This window comes from Nothoprocta perdicaria, unplaced genomic scaffold (assembly GCF_003342845.1).
Source record: "Nothoprocta perdicaria isolate Ctin4 unplaced genomic scaffold, notPer1 scaffold_133, whole genome shotgun sequence".
NCBI classification, from domain to species: Eukaryota; Metazoa; Chordata; class Aves; order Tinamiformes; family Tinamidae; genus Nothoprocta; species Nothoprocta perdicaria.
Genome location: NW_020454461.1, coordinates 163380 through 183994, shown reverse-complemented (window position 1 = coordinate 183994; position 20615 = coordinate 163380). Strand labels below are relative to the sequence as shown.

The 20615-nt window shown below is 39.0% G+C and overlaps 1 protein-coding gene across 5 annotated transcripts in view; it reads left to right on the top strand.

The window, feature by feature from the left end:
• The window catches only part of NTRK2 (neurotrophic receptor tyrosine kinase 2), a 192995-nt gene that overhangs the window by 46568 nt on the left and 125812 nt on the right, over window positions 1-20615 (top strand). For all 5 annotated transcript variants that reach the window (XM_026033765.1, XM_026033770.1, XM_026033767.1 and 2 more), the window contains exons 10-11: window positions 4119-4219; window positions 5777-5876. In XM_026033765.1, the coding sequence (XP_025889550.1) occupies window positions 4119-4219; window positions 5777-5876 (201 nt within the window). The remainder of the gene's footprint in view (window positions 1-4118; window positions 4220-5776; window positions 5877-20615) is intronic.

The window sequence follows — 20615 nt, the reverse complement described above, 5'->3', positions numbered from 1 at the left end:
TTCAGATTAGGAGAAGCATAAACCCGCTGTTACTGAAAGTCACAGTTTGTCCAGTCTAGCAGCTGTCTGATGCAGGTCATGGATATGAGATTTTCTGAACCTTTCAGAAACACTTCTTGAAGGAATGAGAGTTCATGATTTCTCCTTATATAACTTAATTTATTTTTCCAGGGATGATTCCATACTTGTTTTGCCTCCAAAAATGTTCTCCTAAATCCCCCTTAAAAATGGGGTTGGCACAAGTGAGTTTCCCTCTAGGCAATTTATTTTTCTCTGTCCGCTCTTTTGTACCTTCCCTTAATCTCTCTTGCATAAGCAGAACATCAACTCAGTAACATCTGAGTGTCTGCCAGAAGATCTGATGGCACACTGTTCACATTAGCTTTTTGTCAAGGCAAAATGTTTTGGCCTGTACCTTCCAGAAGTCATTGAGCACTATCATGTAGAAGCTGCAAAGTGAGGAACAACTGGCTTGTTTCACATAGTACTTCTCGTGTGCTTCTGCCCAGCATGAAAACTAGTCCTCACCAACACATCCAAAACACCTTTTAACTTCCAGCAGAAGCTGGATCCTGCTTGGAGTACTTTTATTTGGATGAAATGGCACATGACTCAAGCTTCCTTAAGCTGATTTAAATGTTATTGCTTTGATTCCATTCCATGTCATTAAACTTTAGCAAATGTGCAATTGAAGCATCAGTTTGGCTTTAAATGCTTAGGAAATAGCTTCCCCTCCCTCTTTTTCCAAATTCTTTCTATTTGGGGGGGCAAAAGGGAAGGGGAGGAGAGGGGGTGAAGGTTTGCACAGTTCCCTAGAGACATGTGCTGTGTTATATAAGTTGTATACAGGACGAATTTGATTCTGAGAAGTTTCCCAAGGTCCCGATGCACGTGTGTGACTTGAGTTGTGTGAGCTCTGTGATTTGGCTGACTTTGGTAGACCCTGTTGAAATGTGCAAGTGAATCACAGCCTGAAAGATCTAGCCTTGATTAAAACAGCGTTCCTTGTTACTCCCTGGCTTTTGCTTTCTACTTTTTGAATTTGCTGCCTTTGATCTTTGTTTCAGTGACTCAGTGCTTGCTCGGTGAGGTACTTTGTAGTCTGGAGCACTCCCCTAATTATCCCAAATTCACAAGTCTCGTTAGCGAGATGTGAATAAATAAGACAGGCTGACAGATCTGGCAGCTGCCATAGTGCTGTCCCTGAAGCGCCACCACTTGCGTGGCCTGGTGATAGAGCAGCTCTGGACTCCCATTTTCCATGGGAACGTACAGCTGCTTATGGCTTTACTGGGATAAGGGCATGGGGCACCAGGAGCCGGCACTGCTGCAGGATGGTGACGGGGACAAGATGGAGGCAGGCAGGGACAGGTCAGACTGAGATGGTGGCTGTGGGGAGGCTGGGCAGGAGCAGGACATTCATGGAGAGGCAGGTGCTTTTCCCACCTGGATATAGGCAGGAAGGAGGGAAGGAACAGTGCTTTGCCCCAGCTGGGTAGGACACCATGTGCCAAGCAGGTTTCTCTGGTTCTTCAGTCCCCACTTTCCCCGCCATGCTCCTGCCGCTGGTGTGGCCTTGAGGCTGAGCGAGGCAGAGTGCCCTGTAAAACCCGGCTGTCTGGCTTATCAAACAGCGCGAGGTGCCACCCTGCCGGGGCTGCCAGTGCCCGCATGCGCAGGGGAGACGAGCCCTGCGGCCATGGCAGGCCTCAGAGCAGGAGCCGAGGCCTGAGCCCGTCTGCATCTGCATGCAGCCCGGCAGGCTCGGCATTTCGTAACAGAAATGAACAGGAATTTGCCTAATTCGGAATTGCCTCTGTTTTGGCTGGGTGGCTGCTCTCTGTGCGTGTTTTCCTTGCCTGGCTTACCCGTTTCAGGAGGCTTTGAAACTCTGGCACGGCTTCAGATGCAAATCGCTTGCAGTTAGGCAGTGGGAAATGGCAGTGCTGCACCGATGAACCAAAGTGGCCTAATTTACCCCTTTCACATTTTTATGTAATTTTAATATAGCACTATGTTCAGAGGATTCACAGACCAGATCTGAAATGCTTTGGGTTGTTCTCTCTAGTCCTTCAGTGTGTGCTTGCCAGTACCTTAGGGCAGAAGGAGGTATAAGAACAACTGTAGATGCAGTCCATCAGCTTTTGCCCCTCTGCAGTGTCTGCAGGTTAAAGTCAAGAGCAATAAATTTTCCTCTTAAAGGCTTATTTCTATAAGCTTTTATTATCTATTTCATATATTGGTCCCATTTTGTCATTAAAGGTATAGTGAAGGCATTGCCAGCAAATTGTTAAGAAAAGCCATCCTGAGATACTTGTTGTAAATTGGATTTCTCCACTGATGATAAGTCTGGGGGTGAATAAAACCGAGCTCTCCTCCTTTGCTGTGGCAGAGCCTGTCGTCACAGGAGCGGATAGTCTGTGCATCTCCCTGTCCAGGCTTCCAGTGAAAGAGAGGAACGAGATTTATTTTGCAAGAAGTAAGGATTGCAGCTTCACTAAGAAGTAAGGATTTCAACTTTGTTGCAGAGGAAACTATAGGCATCAGGATGCAATGCTGAGGTGGAGAATTTAAGGGATAAAAGGCCAGAAACTTAAATCTTCCTCCTCATGAAAACCCCACAGACTTAACATATATTGTAACTTGAAAAAACTCCATCCTTCAGTGTGTGTGGTGTATACCCATGATAGTGTCAGTGAGCTGGCTAGTCAACCCGACGGGACCAACTGTAGCACTGGAGGCAGAGGTAGCTGCGTAGCTTCAGACTGCAAGGGAATCTGCAGGCTGATGAGTGCAGTGTGGAAACAAACCGTGCTTGTGCATGCATGAAGATCAAGACCGTGCAGCTTGTTGCAGATGTTGCCAGATGAGCAATCCAAAAAGGTCTTGGGAGCCAAAGAAGATAAAGTTAACCAAGGCACAGACAGGCTCTCCTGCTTCTTGCCAGGTGGCAGCGCTGGGGTCAGAAAACTTCCTGCCCCTGCGGTTTGTGTGAGCCGAGGCCCTGTCTTTTGCTCTTTTGTACTCACAGTCACCATTGCATCTTGGAACACTGATTTTAATCAAAATATAGAGAAATACACTGCTAATTGCAAATTGCAATTATAGTGCTGGAGGTGCATTTGTAGTAAATGCACTTATTGTCCTTGTTTTCTTTTATCTACATGCATATTATGGCCATAAGATTAGGAACATTATGTATATTTCTAGATGTAATCATAAAATTATAAAAAATTAATATAAAAATCATAAAAATTTAGTCTTTCTGTTTTAATACATGGATTAAAGTTCATATGTGTATTATTTAATTCTTTTTATCTTGTTTGAATAATTCCGAGAGAAAATCATGGACTGTACAAATCTCTGTTTCATTTTTAAGTAATTATAAATAATTAAGCTGTGTTTATTCTTTTGGAGAAATTGTCCTGAATTCCCCTCTGCAGCTCCATTAGTAGTATTGTTTTGATAAATCAAATTTCTTTGGACCACCTACCCTTTTTTCAAGTTTACCTGCATAACATTTCAGCATGTTAAACTGTGATCTCAGGGCACACAACAGTATTTCTGGTTAACCTACGAAGAACAACTATTTCACATTTGATAGGAATAAACTAGCAAAAAGGCCATCTGCCAAGTTCTCCTCTGCTAAACAGAAAGTCCCCAAGCTAATTTCTAAGACTGTCCTATATTTAGCTGATACAAGGCTAGGAAAGTTCAGTATAGAGGGCAGTTTTTCATTTTTAATGGGAAGTCAGAATCACATAAAAATAGCTTTATGGATGAGGTTCTTACTTAACTCTAGTTTTTCTAATACATATTATGGTGTAGAATCTTTCTCTATAGTGCTGCAGAAAGAAGCTGCTTCTTTTTTTGACTGTCAGTCACAGCCCTTTATTCCAATTTATTTTATTCTGTTCTAATTTATTCCAAATTCCCTGCTGCAAGGATCCCCCAAAATGTATTGAGTACAAAACAAAAAATGGTACCTTTTTATTTTGAAGAACTCAGAATGATGATAGTGTTTCTAGTGTTATGGTATTAGAGAAATGAAATTAAAAAGTCTACCATTTTACCCTCCAAGRTTATGAAATAAAAGCAACCTTTTTTCCTTTCTTAAGAGTATGAAACCACACCCAATGATCTTGGAGACACCACAAATAACAGTAATCAAATCACTTCTACGGATGTTTCCAACAAAGAGAATGAAGATAGCATCACCGTAAGTATATACATTGTTTCCTGATCTGTAATCTTGGCAGACTCTCTGACTAAAGAGCTAACGAAACTGTGGAGATTGTAATGGGACCCTAACATACCAGAACAGCAGAGCCATTACTGTGCTATTATACAAGCTGAAGAAGACAGAAGGATGCACTCCTTCCCTGCCCCAGCATGCTTTTTGAGAGTAGATCACTTTACATTCCAGGTAAAATTGTTCATTTGTTTCATGCATTTTTGAATGACTAGCTATAATTTGCTAGTCCAAGGCATTGTTTCTGATTTTTAGCAGAGGAAAACAGCTCTTCATTTACAAAATTAAGATATTCAAGGCAATTTAAAGACTGTTACTGAGTTCTGATCCCAGAGCAGAGAGCTGCTTCTCACAAAGCATGTATGAATTTAAAGTTTTTAAATGTGATTTCTTTCCTTTTTTTCCTTTTTTTTAAATTTTTTTCCCTTTTCATCCACCCTTTTTTCCCCTTTTCTATTTGTTTTTTCTTTTTTAAAGCAAATTTGTAGCACATCTTAGTAAGGCAACTGAATTGGTGGGTCTATTTATTTGGCATCCCATCCTTTATTCTGTTCTGGACTCCTATGCAGAATTATTGGAAGCAGACAGTGGGTGGCTGCGCTGGTTAGTTTTGTTGCTTCCCTGCTCCAGGCCCTGATGCTGCCACAAGGTGACAGGCAGTGGAGATTGTGTATATTTGTGAACGAGAAGGCGAATTGTGAGTTGGGAAGAATAGAAGAGGCTAGATAGTGTTGCACTATGTATTGCTGGAAGTGAATCTGCTTTGTGCAGGTTGGGAGAAAACCTACTCAGTGGTTCTCTCCAGTGTTGATGGTTGGGGAGTGAAGAGTTACAAGAGAAAGGCAAACAGCAGGGTTCCGAAAACTTCTATTTTGTTGTGTTTCTGCACAAACGGTGCGGTGGATCCGTAGCTCTGACAGTCTTCTGTTCCTCACATTGTCCTCACAGTCTCTCGCAGTGGCAATTGGTTGCTTAATGGAGATAGACTGTGCTAAAAGTTCAGGGGAATCTCAGGCAGTCTTGTTTCTTCTGGTAGGAAAATCACAGAATGTCTGAGATTGGAAGGCACATTTGGAGATTGTCTAGTCCAAACCCTGTACTTAAAACAGGATCTGTAAATTCAGGTTGCTTACGACTATGTCCAGTGGGTTGTAACTATCTCTAAAGACTGAGACTCCACAGCCTCTCTGGCCAATCTGTTCAACCACTATTCCACCACCTTCACATTAGAAAGTATTTACTTACAATCTTTTTTATTGTGTTTCCTTATATGCTTCTCCATTGGAAGAAAAAGGATGATAGGCATTCCATCCTACATGCCTTGAATGTGTAGGATGTTAGGAAAAGTGATTCTCAGAGATATCTGTTCTCAGCAGGGTACAGAAAACTTAAATAAGCAGTTTCTCTCTATAGTCTGTGATTAATCTGAGTTTAAGGTTTCCTATTTCAAACCGAATTGGGTAAACCTGAATTTATATTTAATAGTTTAATATAGTTTATGAAAACTCTTTTCCTCTTTTTTAGGTTTATGTTGTGGTGGGAATTGCAGCATTGGTGTGCACTGGCTTAGTGATAATGCTAATTATTCTGAAGTTTGGAAGACACTCTAAGTTTGGGATGAAAGGTAAGCAGTTTTTTTTAAATATATATATATGTGTATATAAATATATATGTGTGTATATAAAATATATAAAAATATATATCTTCCATAATTGTTCTGGGTTGTATAGGCTTCTGCATAAGAGAAGCCTAGATGAAAACCTGTTACATTTTGTGCTTCATTTATTTGACAGGTAAGTAAGGGCAGAAACAGACATAGATGCTAATACAAAATTTTGGTTTGAACTAGTCTACTTCTGTTTTTTATTAATAACAATCCCACTCTCTTCACAGCCTATTGCTGTAGTAAAATGTTAGTTGAGTCAGTTGATAGAGGCGAATGATAAGAAACTAAGTTCTTTCTGACTTCGATTTTAAATATTTGACAGTGCAAGAGTCTGTGCTGTATGCAAGAAGTTCTTCAAACTATGCTGTAAATGCAACGTTAAGGAAACGCATTCAAAGGAAAACAACAGCAATAGAGAAAGGTGTATTTGCAGAGCATCTTGTCACGCTGATGTTTTTTGATGGATGTATTTTCCAGAGCTTCTGTGTGTGTCTTGGGAGGTGGCAGCCGCTGAGAGTGCCACGTGCTCTTGTTACTGAGGAAGAGGAAATCTCAGCTCTCTTGTTTATTTATTTGTTTTACAGACAGAGGGAGGTGTATTTAACACACAAATACCTWTAACAATCCCAGTAGAGTATTATTGTACTAATATTATCAATCTGTGTCTAGAGATGTGGTTGGAATTGTATTAAAAAAAATCAKAAACACAAAGTAAATGCTTATTATTTTGCTGAGAGGCCTAGAAAGTGCTTTCCTGAGTGCTAAGTAGGTGACCTTTTGTTCTTAAGATGTGTGACTGCGGGTCTGTATAGAGACTGGTAATTATTTTTTGTAGTAGTTTTGTATTAACCTTATGTCTTTCTCTTACGCATAGGATGTAGTATCACAGAAGCTTTTTTTTTTTTTTTTTTTTTTTTTTTTTTTTTTTTTTTTTTTTCCTTCTCCACATGGTTGTATATTTTGGTGAATCCAACCTGTCTTTGGCTGTGTTCTTTTCAGTGATATCTAAAGACTATTTGGTATTTATATTTCTCTTTTTTTTTTATAAAGGAGAATTTCTAGAACATATACAATTTGAGCAGAGCAGAAATGTAGATTATATATATTAGTTTGCGAGGATTAAAAGCTTCTCTTTCACCTTCTTCTGATAAGCAGTCTTTGGGGAGGCATAAAAGAAGATGAGCACTCTGAAAAGCCCAGAAAAACAACACAGAACCTGTAGGATAGAGCTGCAGGTTTTGGCCAAAGAATAGAAGAAACTCCTTAGAACTGAACAAAAGTTCAGGGTAAATTKTCTTTGTGGCTAACACTTTCTGAAGTGCGTTAGGCAGTTGAAGGAAGTGGAAACTAAATAAGAACAACAATGGGAACTACCTGAGCTGAATTTTAACACTGAATACTTGTTAAGTTTTTCAAAATTTCCATTATAGTTATCAACATACCATTATAGGAGGTATTAGGAAATAAACTTTACCCTGAAGGAGAATGAGTAAAGTTATATTTTAATGGTAGTGCATTAAAATCCCTTTGAGGGAACTCTTAATGGTTGTTCTGGAGTATGCAYAAGTAGAACTTCTCTGACATAATAGTCTTGCATAATCAGTAATTTTTACTTCAGTAATATTCTTTTGCAGAATTGTCCTTCTAGATCATATTTGAGCAAGAATGTATTTTGTGGAGAATGGCTGGCCATGGTTAAGGCAGCAACCACATGTATGGAGTTTAATTTATTCTGTTAATTTGACCAGAGATGGTTAGAAGAGCAGTAAAAAATAGTTCACTCTCTGGATACATGCCTCTAGAAACTAATCATTGGAATGATATGTCTGGTAACGATGAAATGTTATTATGAGCATACAGATAAAACCCGAGCTTCACATTAGAAAAGATTGATGCTCAATTATCCCTTAAAGTGAACCTCAAACCTTTCTGAAGTTGGCACTCGCAATTGAGCATCCCAGTGGGTCTATCTGTGGATCCAAAGTCTCAGAACAACTTTCTTGGATTATCACCATYAGTATTGTTTAATTTGTATTAAAGCAATATTTAAAGACTTGAGATTAGAACACCATGTGGATATGTAATACCCAGAATGTTACAACAAATTGCCTGCTCCAAAACGCTTGCAATATAAGTATATACTGAGCAATAACAAGTGAAGAAAAAAACGGGTATATTAACAAGAGGAAAATAAGACAACTGTGAAGATAAATTTCTTAGAGTCAGAAGTATAATACATTTCAAGTATGTATTTCTGGAAATTCCGAATAAAAAGATCAAATGGTCTACTTGTGAATTCCTTGAGTGATTTGTCATTGAGTTCAGTGAGAGCAAAATTAGGACCCAACTTAAGATACAGACGTTATTTAATAATTTGTGCTCTAGTAGGGAAATGGAAAGTAATAAATATTTAGATAACTGTAGAGAATATTTACAAAACAAGCTAAAGTCTCGCTCTTTTAAAATATCCCTCAAAATGTAAGTGAATATTTTGCACTCCTAAGAAGTTACTTCCTGAGTTACCTGTGGAGTTAAACTGAATTTTTGAGTTTTTTTCCAAAACCAAAATGCAAGGAGGATACACCTGTTCCCAAACCAGACCCTTCTCTCTTAAGAAAGTACCAAATAGAACTGAGGGAAATCGATGGAAAGAGGGGTGTACTCTAGGTGTACTCTAATCCTTTTCGGACTAGAGCTTTTTCTTTTCTTTTTTTTTTTTTTTTTAAGTGAAGTTTCTGTCAGTGCTTTGAGCTGTGTGCGATAGGCCAAAGGTCAGAGATGAAACTGAGCTTGGAAATCCCATCGCAGTTAGGCAGGGCCATCAGTTGTGTCATGTCTGTGGACTTGGATGGTGCATTTTGTTAGTTGTAACTCCTTCCTGCAGCTCCCTGAACTACTGTGTCTTAAACATAAATCCTGACAGCAAATTATGTGTTCTTTTGGTGAGGTTTCTAGGCTGTACCTTGAAATTTCTGGGTACAGATAGTGGTATGGTGTGGGTTGATTAATAAATTGTCMTTTTAGGACAATAAAGCCCCAAATATGACCTTTCCTGCAAAACTTTGTTATTTGCTACTCATATTTTTGAATGTAAATTCCTAACTTGAGCTATAAATCAGGATGTTATGCTTTTTCCCAAAGTTGATTAAAAGTTATGAACAAACATGTGGATTTTGTCTGCAAAAGTCAAAAAAAGGCATTTCCTCCATAACTTTTTTTTCTTGCAAGTGATTTCCTTAGCTTTTGTGTTACACTGTGGACCTTCTTCATTTTTTTTAATGCAAAGATGATTTTTTCCAAACATAAGCCATGACATAGTCATAGAATATTTTTTCTTCTCTGTGTGTCATTCACTGTATTGTTTTTGCTTGTGAACGGTTGTTACATTCTGAGCTTCAATCAAGAAAAAACAGTAGTAGAGAGGACAGCTTAAAACTTGTATTCCATTGAGGTATTTCACAATTGTCCTAGGATATTTTAGTTTGAATAAGAAGTGCCATAATACTGTATAATAAAAACCACATTAATCAGCAGTGTTTTCATTTGACACTTCTGGTAACAGCTTCTGACACAATGTGTCCATTATGATTTGAAATCTTTAGCCCTCATTTTCTTGATCATATTTATGTCTTTAAATAATAGTACTATTCAGATTAGAGTGCAGTGCTTTATTATTGKGTCTAAATATGACGGTTTGTTGAGGTCTATACATATTGTTTTGGATGTAGTTTCACTGCCAGCAGAAGAAATCTTGTTTCTCTCATACTTGTCTGTGAGTAAATAGAAAACGGTCATGGTGTTCTCTGTTTTAATACATTTTATTAACTCCACATTGTTGCGGGAGAAGAGAATGATTGCAAGAGGTTTCAAAACAAATCCTATGTCTTCCATGCTGATTTGCTTTTTGAAGCAGCAGATTGCTCTAAGCCTGACATACTGRTATGTCAAAAAGGGAGAGATGTTTGGTTTATTATATTTTAACTCATGCATTATTCTATGRCTTGCTTGAGCAATTGGGTTGCTTATGGATTAGAAGGGAAATATGATTAAAAGGGAAGTGCTTTTGTAATTTTAGTTTTAAACCAAGTGCAAAATTAAAGCTTTGTATCTTCAGCAAGGACCTGTGATTTGGCAAACATGATCTAATGTTCAAACTGGTCATAAATCTGTAATGAGCTCTCAGTGAGGTTTTTTTTCTGCCTGTTTTTTGCCTTACTTGCCAGGTTACTAAGAGGAGCTCTGCTCAGAATGTGGAATCATTTGTAACTCTGGAACATGCATGAGGTTCAGTCAGGTCACTGAAATCCTGAAGTTGCTGATTTCTCCATTTGAACATGCAGAAGTAATTTTGTGTTGTGTTGAACCTTCCATAATGCAGRTTCTATTGGTGTCAATGTTTCAATGTCTTTATGTCTTTAAAGCATTTGATTATTTAGTCAATGAGTATAATGTAAAAGATTATATTTTGTGGTTCAGTGGTTGTAAGATAAGAAATAAGGTTAAAAAAATGAATATGTTCAAATACAAACTATTTTTGATGGTGAGACATGTAAAGGCAGTGATGATATTGCTCATCTGAAGCAGACTCCAGAAATTGTCTTTACAGTTTGACACCAGCATYCCAGTCCTGGTAGTCATGGAAAGATCTAGCAAATTTCCTCTCTCAGGTGTCTTGGATTATAGTGATAATAATATATATGTATCATACGAACATTTAGAAGATAAATTTGCTAAGGCTTGTAAGTAGCTTATTTTGAAGAGGCAAAAAAACTATAAGTGGCTAAAAGAAGAAGAGCATTTATGGATTGATCCATAGAAGTCATTCTATGTAAAGGATTTTACAAAGAACTTAAATATTAAGCCACTGTTCTTTCACTTTACGCTAAGAAATGATGTGTCTCTTAAAATATATTGCTTTTTAGTTATGTCACCCTATCAGAACATTTGACCCTGTGCACAATCTTCATCCAGACTGAGGACATAGAAAGGAACGCAAGGAAGGGAGAATGGGAAGTAGGAGAGAATGTGGGTCATGAGAATTGAATGTTTCCCTACAAGGTGGAATAAACTAGAGCAGGCACAGAAAGAGGCTGGAGAAAGTATTCAGACGTGCAGAGCAAAGGCCAGAAAAGAAGAGGAGAAAAGAAAACAAAGGCTTTTTCTGTTTCTCAGTACCCCCAGTTCTTGAGCACGTGAAGTGCTATTTACCACAAAGTAAACAAATACCAAGAGGAGGTGGCCAGTCTTGAGCCTAGATGATACTTGAAATCTGGATGCTAAAAGACAGAGCAGTTCTTGAACATAGGTGGGAACACAAACAGTAGATAAACAGAGGGGACTAGGTCCTAAATCCTGTCAAAGGCCGGAGTCTAACTGTGAAGCCAGAAGGGTACAGGGGAACACATGCTATTCACAATCGAGTGACATCTTTTTCATTGAAATTATTAGATTGAGGTACTTGAATCTTAGTTAAAAAGCGCAACTGGGGTTGCAAGTATGCATTATAATCGTGTTCCACTGTTCTGTCCCACACTGAATGTTTTTACAATACCTCTCAGATTTCATGCGAGTCTTTTTCTTTTGCATTCCTCAACTTTCAGAGGCAGGTCTCCTCCTCTTAACTCCTTAACTCCTCTTAACTCCTGTCATTTGACTTCCTGCAGTGGAGTTATGTCTTTTAAAGCATCATGTAAGATTTTCTTCAAAAATACTCAATATGTTAAATTTAAATACATTTAAATGAGTCTGAAATGCCCCGATTTTCTTAGTATGGGCTTTCTCGTAGCATTACATATCTTCGGTTGGGGTATATGGAAAAAATAACATTTTTTTCCTAGAAATTTATGATTTTTTTCTGAATGAACAAGAGGTTTTGTGAAGGCATCACCATTATAGCAGTGTTGTTGCTGTTTAGGAAGAATTTGGGAAGTACAAAAGGTCACACGACTGAAGAATAATGAAGACAAAGGGTAGTCAGGCCTCTTGGATATCTAATAAAATGAAAATTTTAGGTTAGTTTCAGTTCTGGGCAAAACTTCAAATAAGGTGTTTAGATTTTTTTTTTTTTTTTAATTAATTGGTTCATCTTTTTCGTGCACACCAATGCATGTTTAGCATCTCTCAGGACTGGTACTGCCTGGAGGGGGAGCAGCTTTGTATTCTGGCTGTTGCCACAGCCTCATCCCAGCGAACTCTGAAATCCTCAGAGTGGAGATACATTCTATCTGACCTTTAAAAGCAGGAGGAATTTCAACAGTGGTTATGGTCAAAAGACCTTGCCACTATTTGGAATTTGGAAATTAATACTTATAATATTGGTAATTTGATCACTGGTGCCCTCTGTCACTTGAGAGTGCCCAGGCCCCTGTGCTGGTAGCCCTGGTTGCAAGGTGTGATAGCCAAGGACGTGGCTCCTAGAAAGTGCTGTGGTCTTTTGGGTAAGTTACATTTTTGTGATCTGTAGCAAGAGAGAGCAGTAGGAATCTCATAGAAATYTTCCATTATCCATATTAATGTCTGWAGTAGAACATTTTATCTTCYTTGAATATATCTGCAGAAGGCTACTGCGATGTTCCCTAGAGGTTTCCCCTGCTTTGCTCRAGCTCCGTTATTATCCCCTATTATTTTAAGAGTCTTCATTTGGCTCTGATCCACTTGTTCATCTGTTTACTGTATCCTGCACTGTAGCTCTCTGAGGGTAAAATTAAGATATGTAGTTTCTTCAACCTATAGTGTCTTCTTACTTGCTAGTAACTACAAATACAGTATTTCTGCACAATGTCCTGCTCTTTGGCGTTCCCCAAGAGCTCTTAGTCACTTTGGAAAACAATAGATAGTTTTCTCTCTCCAGCTGCATTTCCCTCTATCTGGATTTCTGAGTGTCAGCCTGCTGACTGGGCAGTCCGTGAGTGGTACCTGTTTTTATGATGTCTGAAGCTTGCGCAGTGCAGCTCGGCTTGCGCTGCCCTTCGCCTGTGTGCTCTGGGAGAGCACTCATACAAGCTGTTCTGCTGCCCCAGAAGAACTCATGCAGAGCCATGGGTGCTGTGCAGCCCACGGGTCCTTCACGTGGAGGCAGAGCAGTCTGAGAGCCAGGTGAGCAGCAGAGCTTCCTCCCTGAGCACTCCTGCTGGCCATGAGCCTAGTGATACAGCTGTTAAGCACAAAGCCATCACTTCTGGCTTATGAAGTCTGAGCTGTGCAGCTCAGAGAGGCTGTATTTTGGATAATTGTCCCTGCGTAACTGYCTCTGTGCACAGCACACTGCTGTGCGCTTACATGAATGACATGGATTCTGGCCCCTGGCAGAGACAGGGCACTTGGCTGGGCTGGTGTGTCTGCTGTTGTGTTCTTAGTTATGCCTGGTGCAAGATTGGCAAGGGAGACACACTTCTCTTTTCATCACTTACAGCACTCCGTTGTTGTTGTGAAGAAGAGCATAAAATAAGTATCCCTGGCTTTATTTTAGCAAAGAGGTAGCTTGGACTTTCTGAGGGTAAAGTCCTTCCAATTGACCACATGATCAGACATTATTGCAGGGGAGCTGGAAGACACTTCTCGTTTAGCTCCTTGGAAAAACAGCCTATAATTTTGTCTGATAGCTGGTGTAAACTACCGGATAGGCAATAGGAGGAGTGTGCAGAACTGCAGAGGAACTGAGAAGCATTCATGCTGTCAAACTGCTGGCCCATACTGCCCTGAGGCCTGCAGTAGTTTGACTCCCTAAGTTTCCTCTGTGTTCATTAGCTGAGCTCAGAGCCTGTGTAATCCCCTAGGACCAACAATGATGGGAAGATTCTGTGCTGCTGCGTGCAGCTGCGCAATTCCGGTCCAAAGACCTCAGTTTGGGATCACAGGCGTTTGCTTCTCCTGAGAGAAGGACGAGGCTTCAGCATTCTACCCAGCCATCCCATCCCTCCAAGGCAGAAGTCCAGAGCACTGTGGTGTCACCCTGGCAGCCCTGGGCCAACAGCCTTACATTCATAGTGCCAAAGGGAGAGGAATTCCTACTGTGTGTTTGCAGTCTTYCAAGCAACTAGCTGTGACCCATCTGTGTACTGTGAAAAATATTCATGCCACAATATATGTTCATTATTAATCACGATGACATCGTCCAGCATTTAAATACTTAGATACTRCAATGATGGCAACTTTTACAAACCATGATTTGTTCCCAGAAGCAAATATGACGCTTTTTCTAAGTACAGCCTATGCTTCTACAAACAGATGCTCTTGATTGCATAGAGCACAAAGATGATCATTGTTTTCACTGGCTGCTACGTGTTCAAAAATGATGTTTGTGCGTGCTATTGTATATACCAGCTGGCCTTGGAACAGTGATCTGTTTGCCACTGAGCTCCCATTTTTGTGCACACAAAATTCATGGCTGTCATTTATTACTTGCCTTTTAACTACAACTCATACAGCATCTGAATGTTTCCTAGTGCCGCTACTCCTAACCCATACATTTATTTAAATTATAGTTAGATACTTTAAAGCTACTCTTTTTTTTTTTTTTCAACTGATCTGTTGCAGTTGGCCACTGATACYGTTTTTCCTCTTGAAAATGCATCCAGAGCAATTAGCAATATTATGGAAATACTTAATATTTAATTTTAGATTGACAACTGGGTCACTGTTTTGTGCTACTTTCATGTTGAGGGGAGAAGGAAAAGGAAAAGGAAAAGGAAAACCTCATATATAGTAAAGACTTCAGACTTCATTTTTTATTACTGATACCTAGTCAGAAAATTGCCTTGTGTATGTTTAAAACTATGTTAAATGGGGAGGATTTTGGAGAAGGGGTGGAAGAAATGGTCTGTGTAGAATTGGTATCTAAAGATGTTGGTATGCTGATGGCGTCCTTCATAAAAAAAAAAAGGTCAGTGGGCCTGACTAGTATTTACACAATGGCCCTTTTATACTACCCTGCCAGTAAATGAGTGTAGATGGAAACTGGATTCATTTAGATTGATGGGGGTTAGCATTTCTTTGGGGAATGAAGTGCAGCAGGCAAAGTTCCTGTGGTTGGCTGTGTCAGCTTCCATATGCATCTTGGAAAGTGTCTTTATAGTAACATGGGAAACTAAATCCTCCCAGAGAATAGGTGGAACTTAATCTTGGCCTTTAGCTCCTCAATTAACCTTGGCACTGTAGCACGCTGGGCTCTGGATGAAGGAGACATCTTAGAGTGGCTCTTAAATAGCTCCTTAAATAGGAGATGGAATATCTACTTTCTGCTGTTGTGCTGGTTCCAGTCAATGTTGCAGAACTTGGGAAGGAAGTACAGAAAAGAGCCCCAGCTAACAAACTTTCTGCTGAACATGCTTTGGGCAAGCTGTGGTCCATGGATAAGTTTCTTAGGTGAGTTTCTTAGCTACAAAAAGTTAGTGGAGGATGGAGTTAAGACTGAATTTTCAGGACATGGCCTTAGCTACACTTCAGGTCTACCTAACTGCATTGGCTGCTTTGCACAAAACATAAAAGGTGCAGCAAAATGTACTTTATAGTGTCAGTGTGAAAAAAATGTGTCTAGTGGTGTCCAGTGGTAGGTGTGAACACAGATTTTAGGCTGAACTAAGCCTTTTTTACAGTAATCTTATGTATATGAATTGACAAATTTATGTACAAATGCTCATGTGTGTTTATGCATTCCTTGTTTAGTGTATAGCTTGTTAGCTATGTGCAGGCAAACATCTTCCCAAACATGGCTCAAGATACTTTTTGGCTTTAACAGAACTTTTTGCTCTGTAAATGGTTTTATTTTTCCAGTGTATTCATAATTTAGTCACTTGAACAAGTATGTCAACTTTTGAAGTACTTCATGGGTTCATAGCTCATGATTCACCTTTTAGGATGTAGTTGTAGCTGTCTGTCATTTAATTTCACTGAAAATTATGGTTAGTCATGCAAAATATATGTAAAATACTAAAGCTAAAAAACAAACAAAATCAGACACAACATAAGAAACATGGATCAGAATGAATGTTGCATCATTTTGAGTGATTCCTGCAACCAAAATGAAGAGATTTGTTTTTGCATTTTTACAAAATGGTGTTTTGTATGGATTAGTCAGTCTTCAARAGGATGGAGATTGTCTCCACAAGCATCACTTTGATCCTTGCCTAAGTTTAGGCTATTGCCTTGCCACTTGCCTAACTTTGGGCTAGTGCCTTGCCRCTAGCCTAAAAGGAAAACTATGTTTTATTTTCTTCTTGCGGAGACTGATTTTAGGATTTAAAGATCAAATTTTAAAGAAGAATGTATCAGTTTGGGTCAGGTTGGAGAGATCTAAATCAGGAGTCATGTAAAACTCATAGCATTGAAGGTCAATGATCAGTTACTTAAGGATAAAATATGAAGTGTGGTTATATGTCAGGGTTATATTGAGTAAGGTCAGCTGGAAGGCTGGCAGATGCAGAAGTACGAGTCCTTGTCAGGAGCTCGACACCTGGGAGAGCACAGGAGATCAAAACCTGGCTTTTCAAGGATGAATCCTGTCATAACGCACAGGGGAAAAAGAAGCATGGAGAAAATGACTGAAACAAAAGAGATTGGCCACCCTGTCCAGTGAAAGAGAGGGGAAGGAGAGTGATGTTGGGAATACTGATGGCAAAGGAGAATATCAGCTGTCATGACCTGGAAGCAACAGTGCTTGCTGCCTCATTTATCTTATGATATATCATTCTGTGTCCATAAATGATGAAATCCTACACACCTATAATCTGCTTGAAAAACAAAATCAACACAACAGCATCAACACTTAAACATAACATTAAACATAAAACATCTAAAATACAGCTTGTGTTGAATGTAGTTGAGGCTGGTGGCACTGAAAATCAAACAGGACCAAGGAATGGGCTTCTTGTGCTAAAAGCAGTTGAGGAAGTTTATTCTGCAAATCTCTGTTACTAGCACAGCAGCAGGCAGCCTGCCAGGACACCTTTGTACACAAATTTTTACTTAATTTAACCTGTGATACTCACATGTGTTCACAAGACTAGATGTGATCAAAGAATAATACAGTAACAAATGTGAATAGCAACCAGCCTTTCTCCTCGTAACTTTGATGCATCAAGGAGTATAGTGACTGTCTATGCAATATGTACACTTAAAATTATAAGTGAAGAGAAAAATGAGAGCTCTCCCACCAATCCATATGCAAATCATTTTATTCACAGAAACAGCCTGATCAGAACTGTGGGTCAGCTCCAAGTTAAAAGAAATGCATGGTGATTGGCACTGCAGGCCAATCAGCCTGCACTACAGCTAGTAGTGAGAGCAATCTTCTCCCTGGCATCCAATTGCTTTTTTGGCACAGAATTGCCATGYTGGAAATGGGAGTTTCATGTCAGTGCTGGATAAGCAGTGTGATCAGCTCAACATACTGTGTATTTGAAGATTATATGAAGAAAAGAATTTTGCTCTTGCTCTGTAAATTTCCACTTTCCCGCAACATATACTTGTGTATAGGCATGCATGCAGTTTGCATTATAAAAACGGTTGCAGATCTTTTCTGAGTTTAAGTGACAGTAGAAGAAATAACAAAGATATTATAATTTTTTTTTTCTAGGGAAATGCTTCATTGCATTTTATTCTTCCTTGATTTTGTATAAGGTCTTTACAGGAGTCATGGAACTGAGCGAAACAGTATAACCAAAAGTAGGAGGGTCTATGAGGTCTTTGAAATATATAGAGAAAAAGATATTTTTATAATAAAGTTTTGATTTTTGACAGAAAATGAGATCACTGTTCTTACAGACCAGTGGTTACTGAATTAATCATTGCCCAGTTCATGATAATTAATCATCTTGTTGTTCATTGCCTTTATTTTAGGGATCAGACAAATGTAGGTGAAAAAGACCAACTGGGCAAGAATATTATGAAGCAGTCTTCACTGTCCAGATAATACCATATATGTTCTGATATAAAGCTGTCCGTCCTTGGAATCTCACTCAAATTATTGTATGGTAAAACTGCAGTTTGACCTAACATGTAAGCTACATTGTTTTCTGGGCTTGTTACAGTGTAAGCGTTCAATTTTCTGTGATGTGTCATTTGTAATCCGTATCACAGAATCACAGGATGGTTGAGGTTGGAAGGGACCTCTAGAGATCATCTAGTCCAACCCCCTGCTCCAGCAGGGACACCCAGAGCACGGGGCACAGGGCGGCATCCAGGCCGGTTTGGAAGATCTCCAGAGGAGACTCCACACCCTCCCTGGGCAGCCTGTGCCAGGGATCTGCCACCCTCACAGGAAAGAAGTTCCTCCTCACATGCAGATAGAACTTCCTATGTTTCGACTTGTATCCATTGCTCCTTGTCCTGTCGCTGGCCACCACTCTTTGGTCCCTTCCTTCCCACATTCTCTGCTCAGATATTTGTACATGTTGATAAGATTCCCTCTCAATCTTCTCTTCTCCAGGGGAAAAAGGCCCAACTCACTCAGTCTCTCCTTGTATAAAAGATGCTCCAGGCCCTTAATCATCTTGGTTGCCCTCTGCTGGACGCTCTCTAGATGCTCCTCATCCCTCATCCCAGAGCTGCTCTCAATACTCCAGGTTTGGCCTCCCCAGAGCTGAGCAGAGGGGCAGGATCCCCTCCCTGCCCCTGCTGCCAACATCCTCCTSATGCAGCCAGGAKCCCATTGGCCTTCTTGGCCACGAGGGCACTGCTGCCTCATGGCTAACTTGGTGTCCACCAGGACTCCCAGGTCCCTCTCCGTGGAGCTGCTCTCCAGCAGGTCGAGCCCTAATCTGTACTGGTGCCTGAGGTTATTCCTGACCAGGGGCAGGACCCTGCACTTGCCCTTGTTGAATCTCATGAAATTCCTCTCTATTCCTCTCTGTCCAACTCTCCAGCCTGTCTAGGTCCCTTTAAATGGCAGCACAAGTAGCACGAGATCATGCGCAGATGATATCCTTCTCACTGACTTAAATTGAGTGTACTTATTATTTGATAGTTTGCTTTTCTTTACCTATGATCTTTTGATTTATTTTCATATGGCCTTTTTTTCCACTAAGGTACAAGCATGTAAATTTCCATGATAATGGAACTGTTACATTTCAGAATTTAGGCCAGAAAGTATTGTATTTTTTTTTTAACTCAGATCTTGCAKTATAGAATTTTTAATGACTTCTTTGTTTCATTTTAAGATCACTGAGTTTCATCTACATGAATTCATGAATCATTAAGTATAGAAGTGGCAGCACTTCTCTAGTGGTTTTGTTATCCTATTACTRTAGAAAGCACCTGAATTTGATACCAGTAGTGGTAATTCTCACCTCTRTCAATGTTTCTATATTGCCTATGAAAAAGAGGGGATAAGAAGGCTCAATTACTTTAAGCAGTAGGTTTTAAGGAAGATTTTTAATCTCTAGAACATAGAAATGAAGAAGAATGCAGAAARGAAACTTAAATCAGACAGACTTTTAAAATAGCCCAATTCTTATGAGTGTGAACATAAAGTCACAAGCTTGGTACCACTGAGCACTCATTCCTGCAGATATCTTGTTATACAGGATACCTTAATATATCTTACATATATGTTTGTATTATACAATATCTTAGTATATTCTTTTCTTCCATTTTTCTTGGTCTGATCACATGAAAAATCTTACCTTTAATAATTTCTTCAGTCTTTTAACATGATTGATTTGTTTAACAAAAGTGTCTTATTTATTTATTTATTTATCTATCTATTTATCTATTTATTTATTTATTTATTTATTTATTTATTTATTTATTTATTTATTTATTTATTTATTTTTACCTCAGAAGAGCAGTTCTGTAACCTAAAGTATTGCTTCTTTATAGAAGCAAGTTAATAGCTAAAGTGTTATTTGAAGCAGGACTGCTAGATGACCCAAATTGGAAAGAGGATGCTTTCGTTATATTGAAGTAAGTAGCATTAATATTTGGGCCTATATAAAGGAAAGCCATTTCAAATAATTTTTAGGAAAACAGACTTAAGAAAGTATTATGAAGAGAAATGTAARAAAAGTTAGAAGAAAATTATTGTACATCTTCCTGCATTATATGTACTGATTGCTTTTCCATTTGCTACTTAAATGACACAGAASAGGAGTTATTAGAAGTTTCCCTGATGTATAAATTATCACCAAGCAATTTTTTATTGTTCAATTTTGTAAAGAGTTTTTTTCCTTCTTGTAACAATGAAAAACTTGCCAAAATGATATTCATCGTGAARAGTATGTTCAAAGGCCTTTTAGTCATAAATAAGATCCAGAGAGTTGAAAATCCTATTCTATGTTGTTGGTACTAATGAAAGTCTAGGTAGTGGCACTGACAGTCAATAGCCAGTGCTCTGTTATGTTGCTCACAGTAATAAATATAGAATATAAGCAGTCTAGAGTAAACAAAACCAGAAACCTTTTGAGTTTCTTCCTGGATATACTTCTTGTTGTCTGAGGGAATTTGCAGTCCTTTTTCTTTATGAACAGTTTGTAAACATGCTACTTCTGAGGAGGCCTAAAGAAAGAGTCACTTGGTTACTTATAAAATGGGAATTAGAGCATGTTATGGACGTTCATTAATGATTCAGGAAGATAGGTTTCAGTTTCCCCTCCTTCCTTTCACAAGACAAAATCCAATCAATACTATTCTTTCAAGGTCACAACTGATGTTTGGTCTCTGTCCTTCCCATAACCCTTTATCCCTAACATATAAGTATTTTGG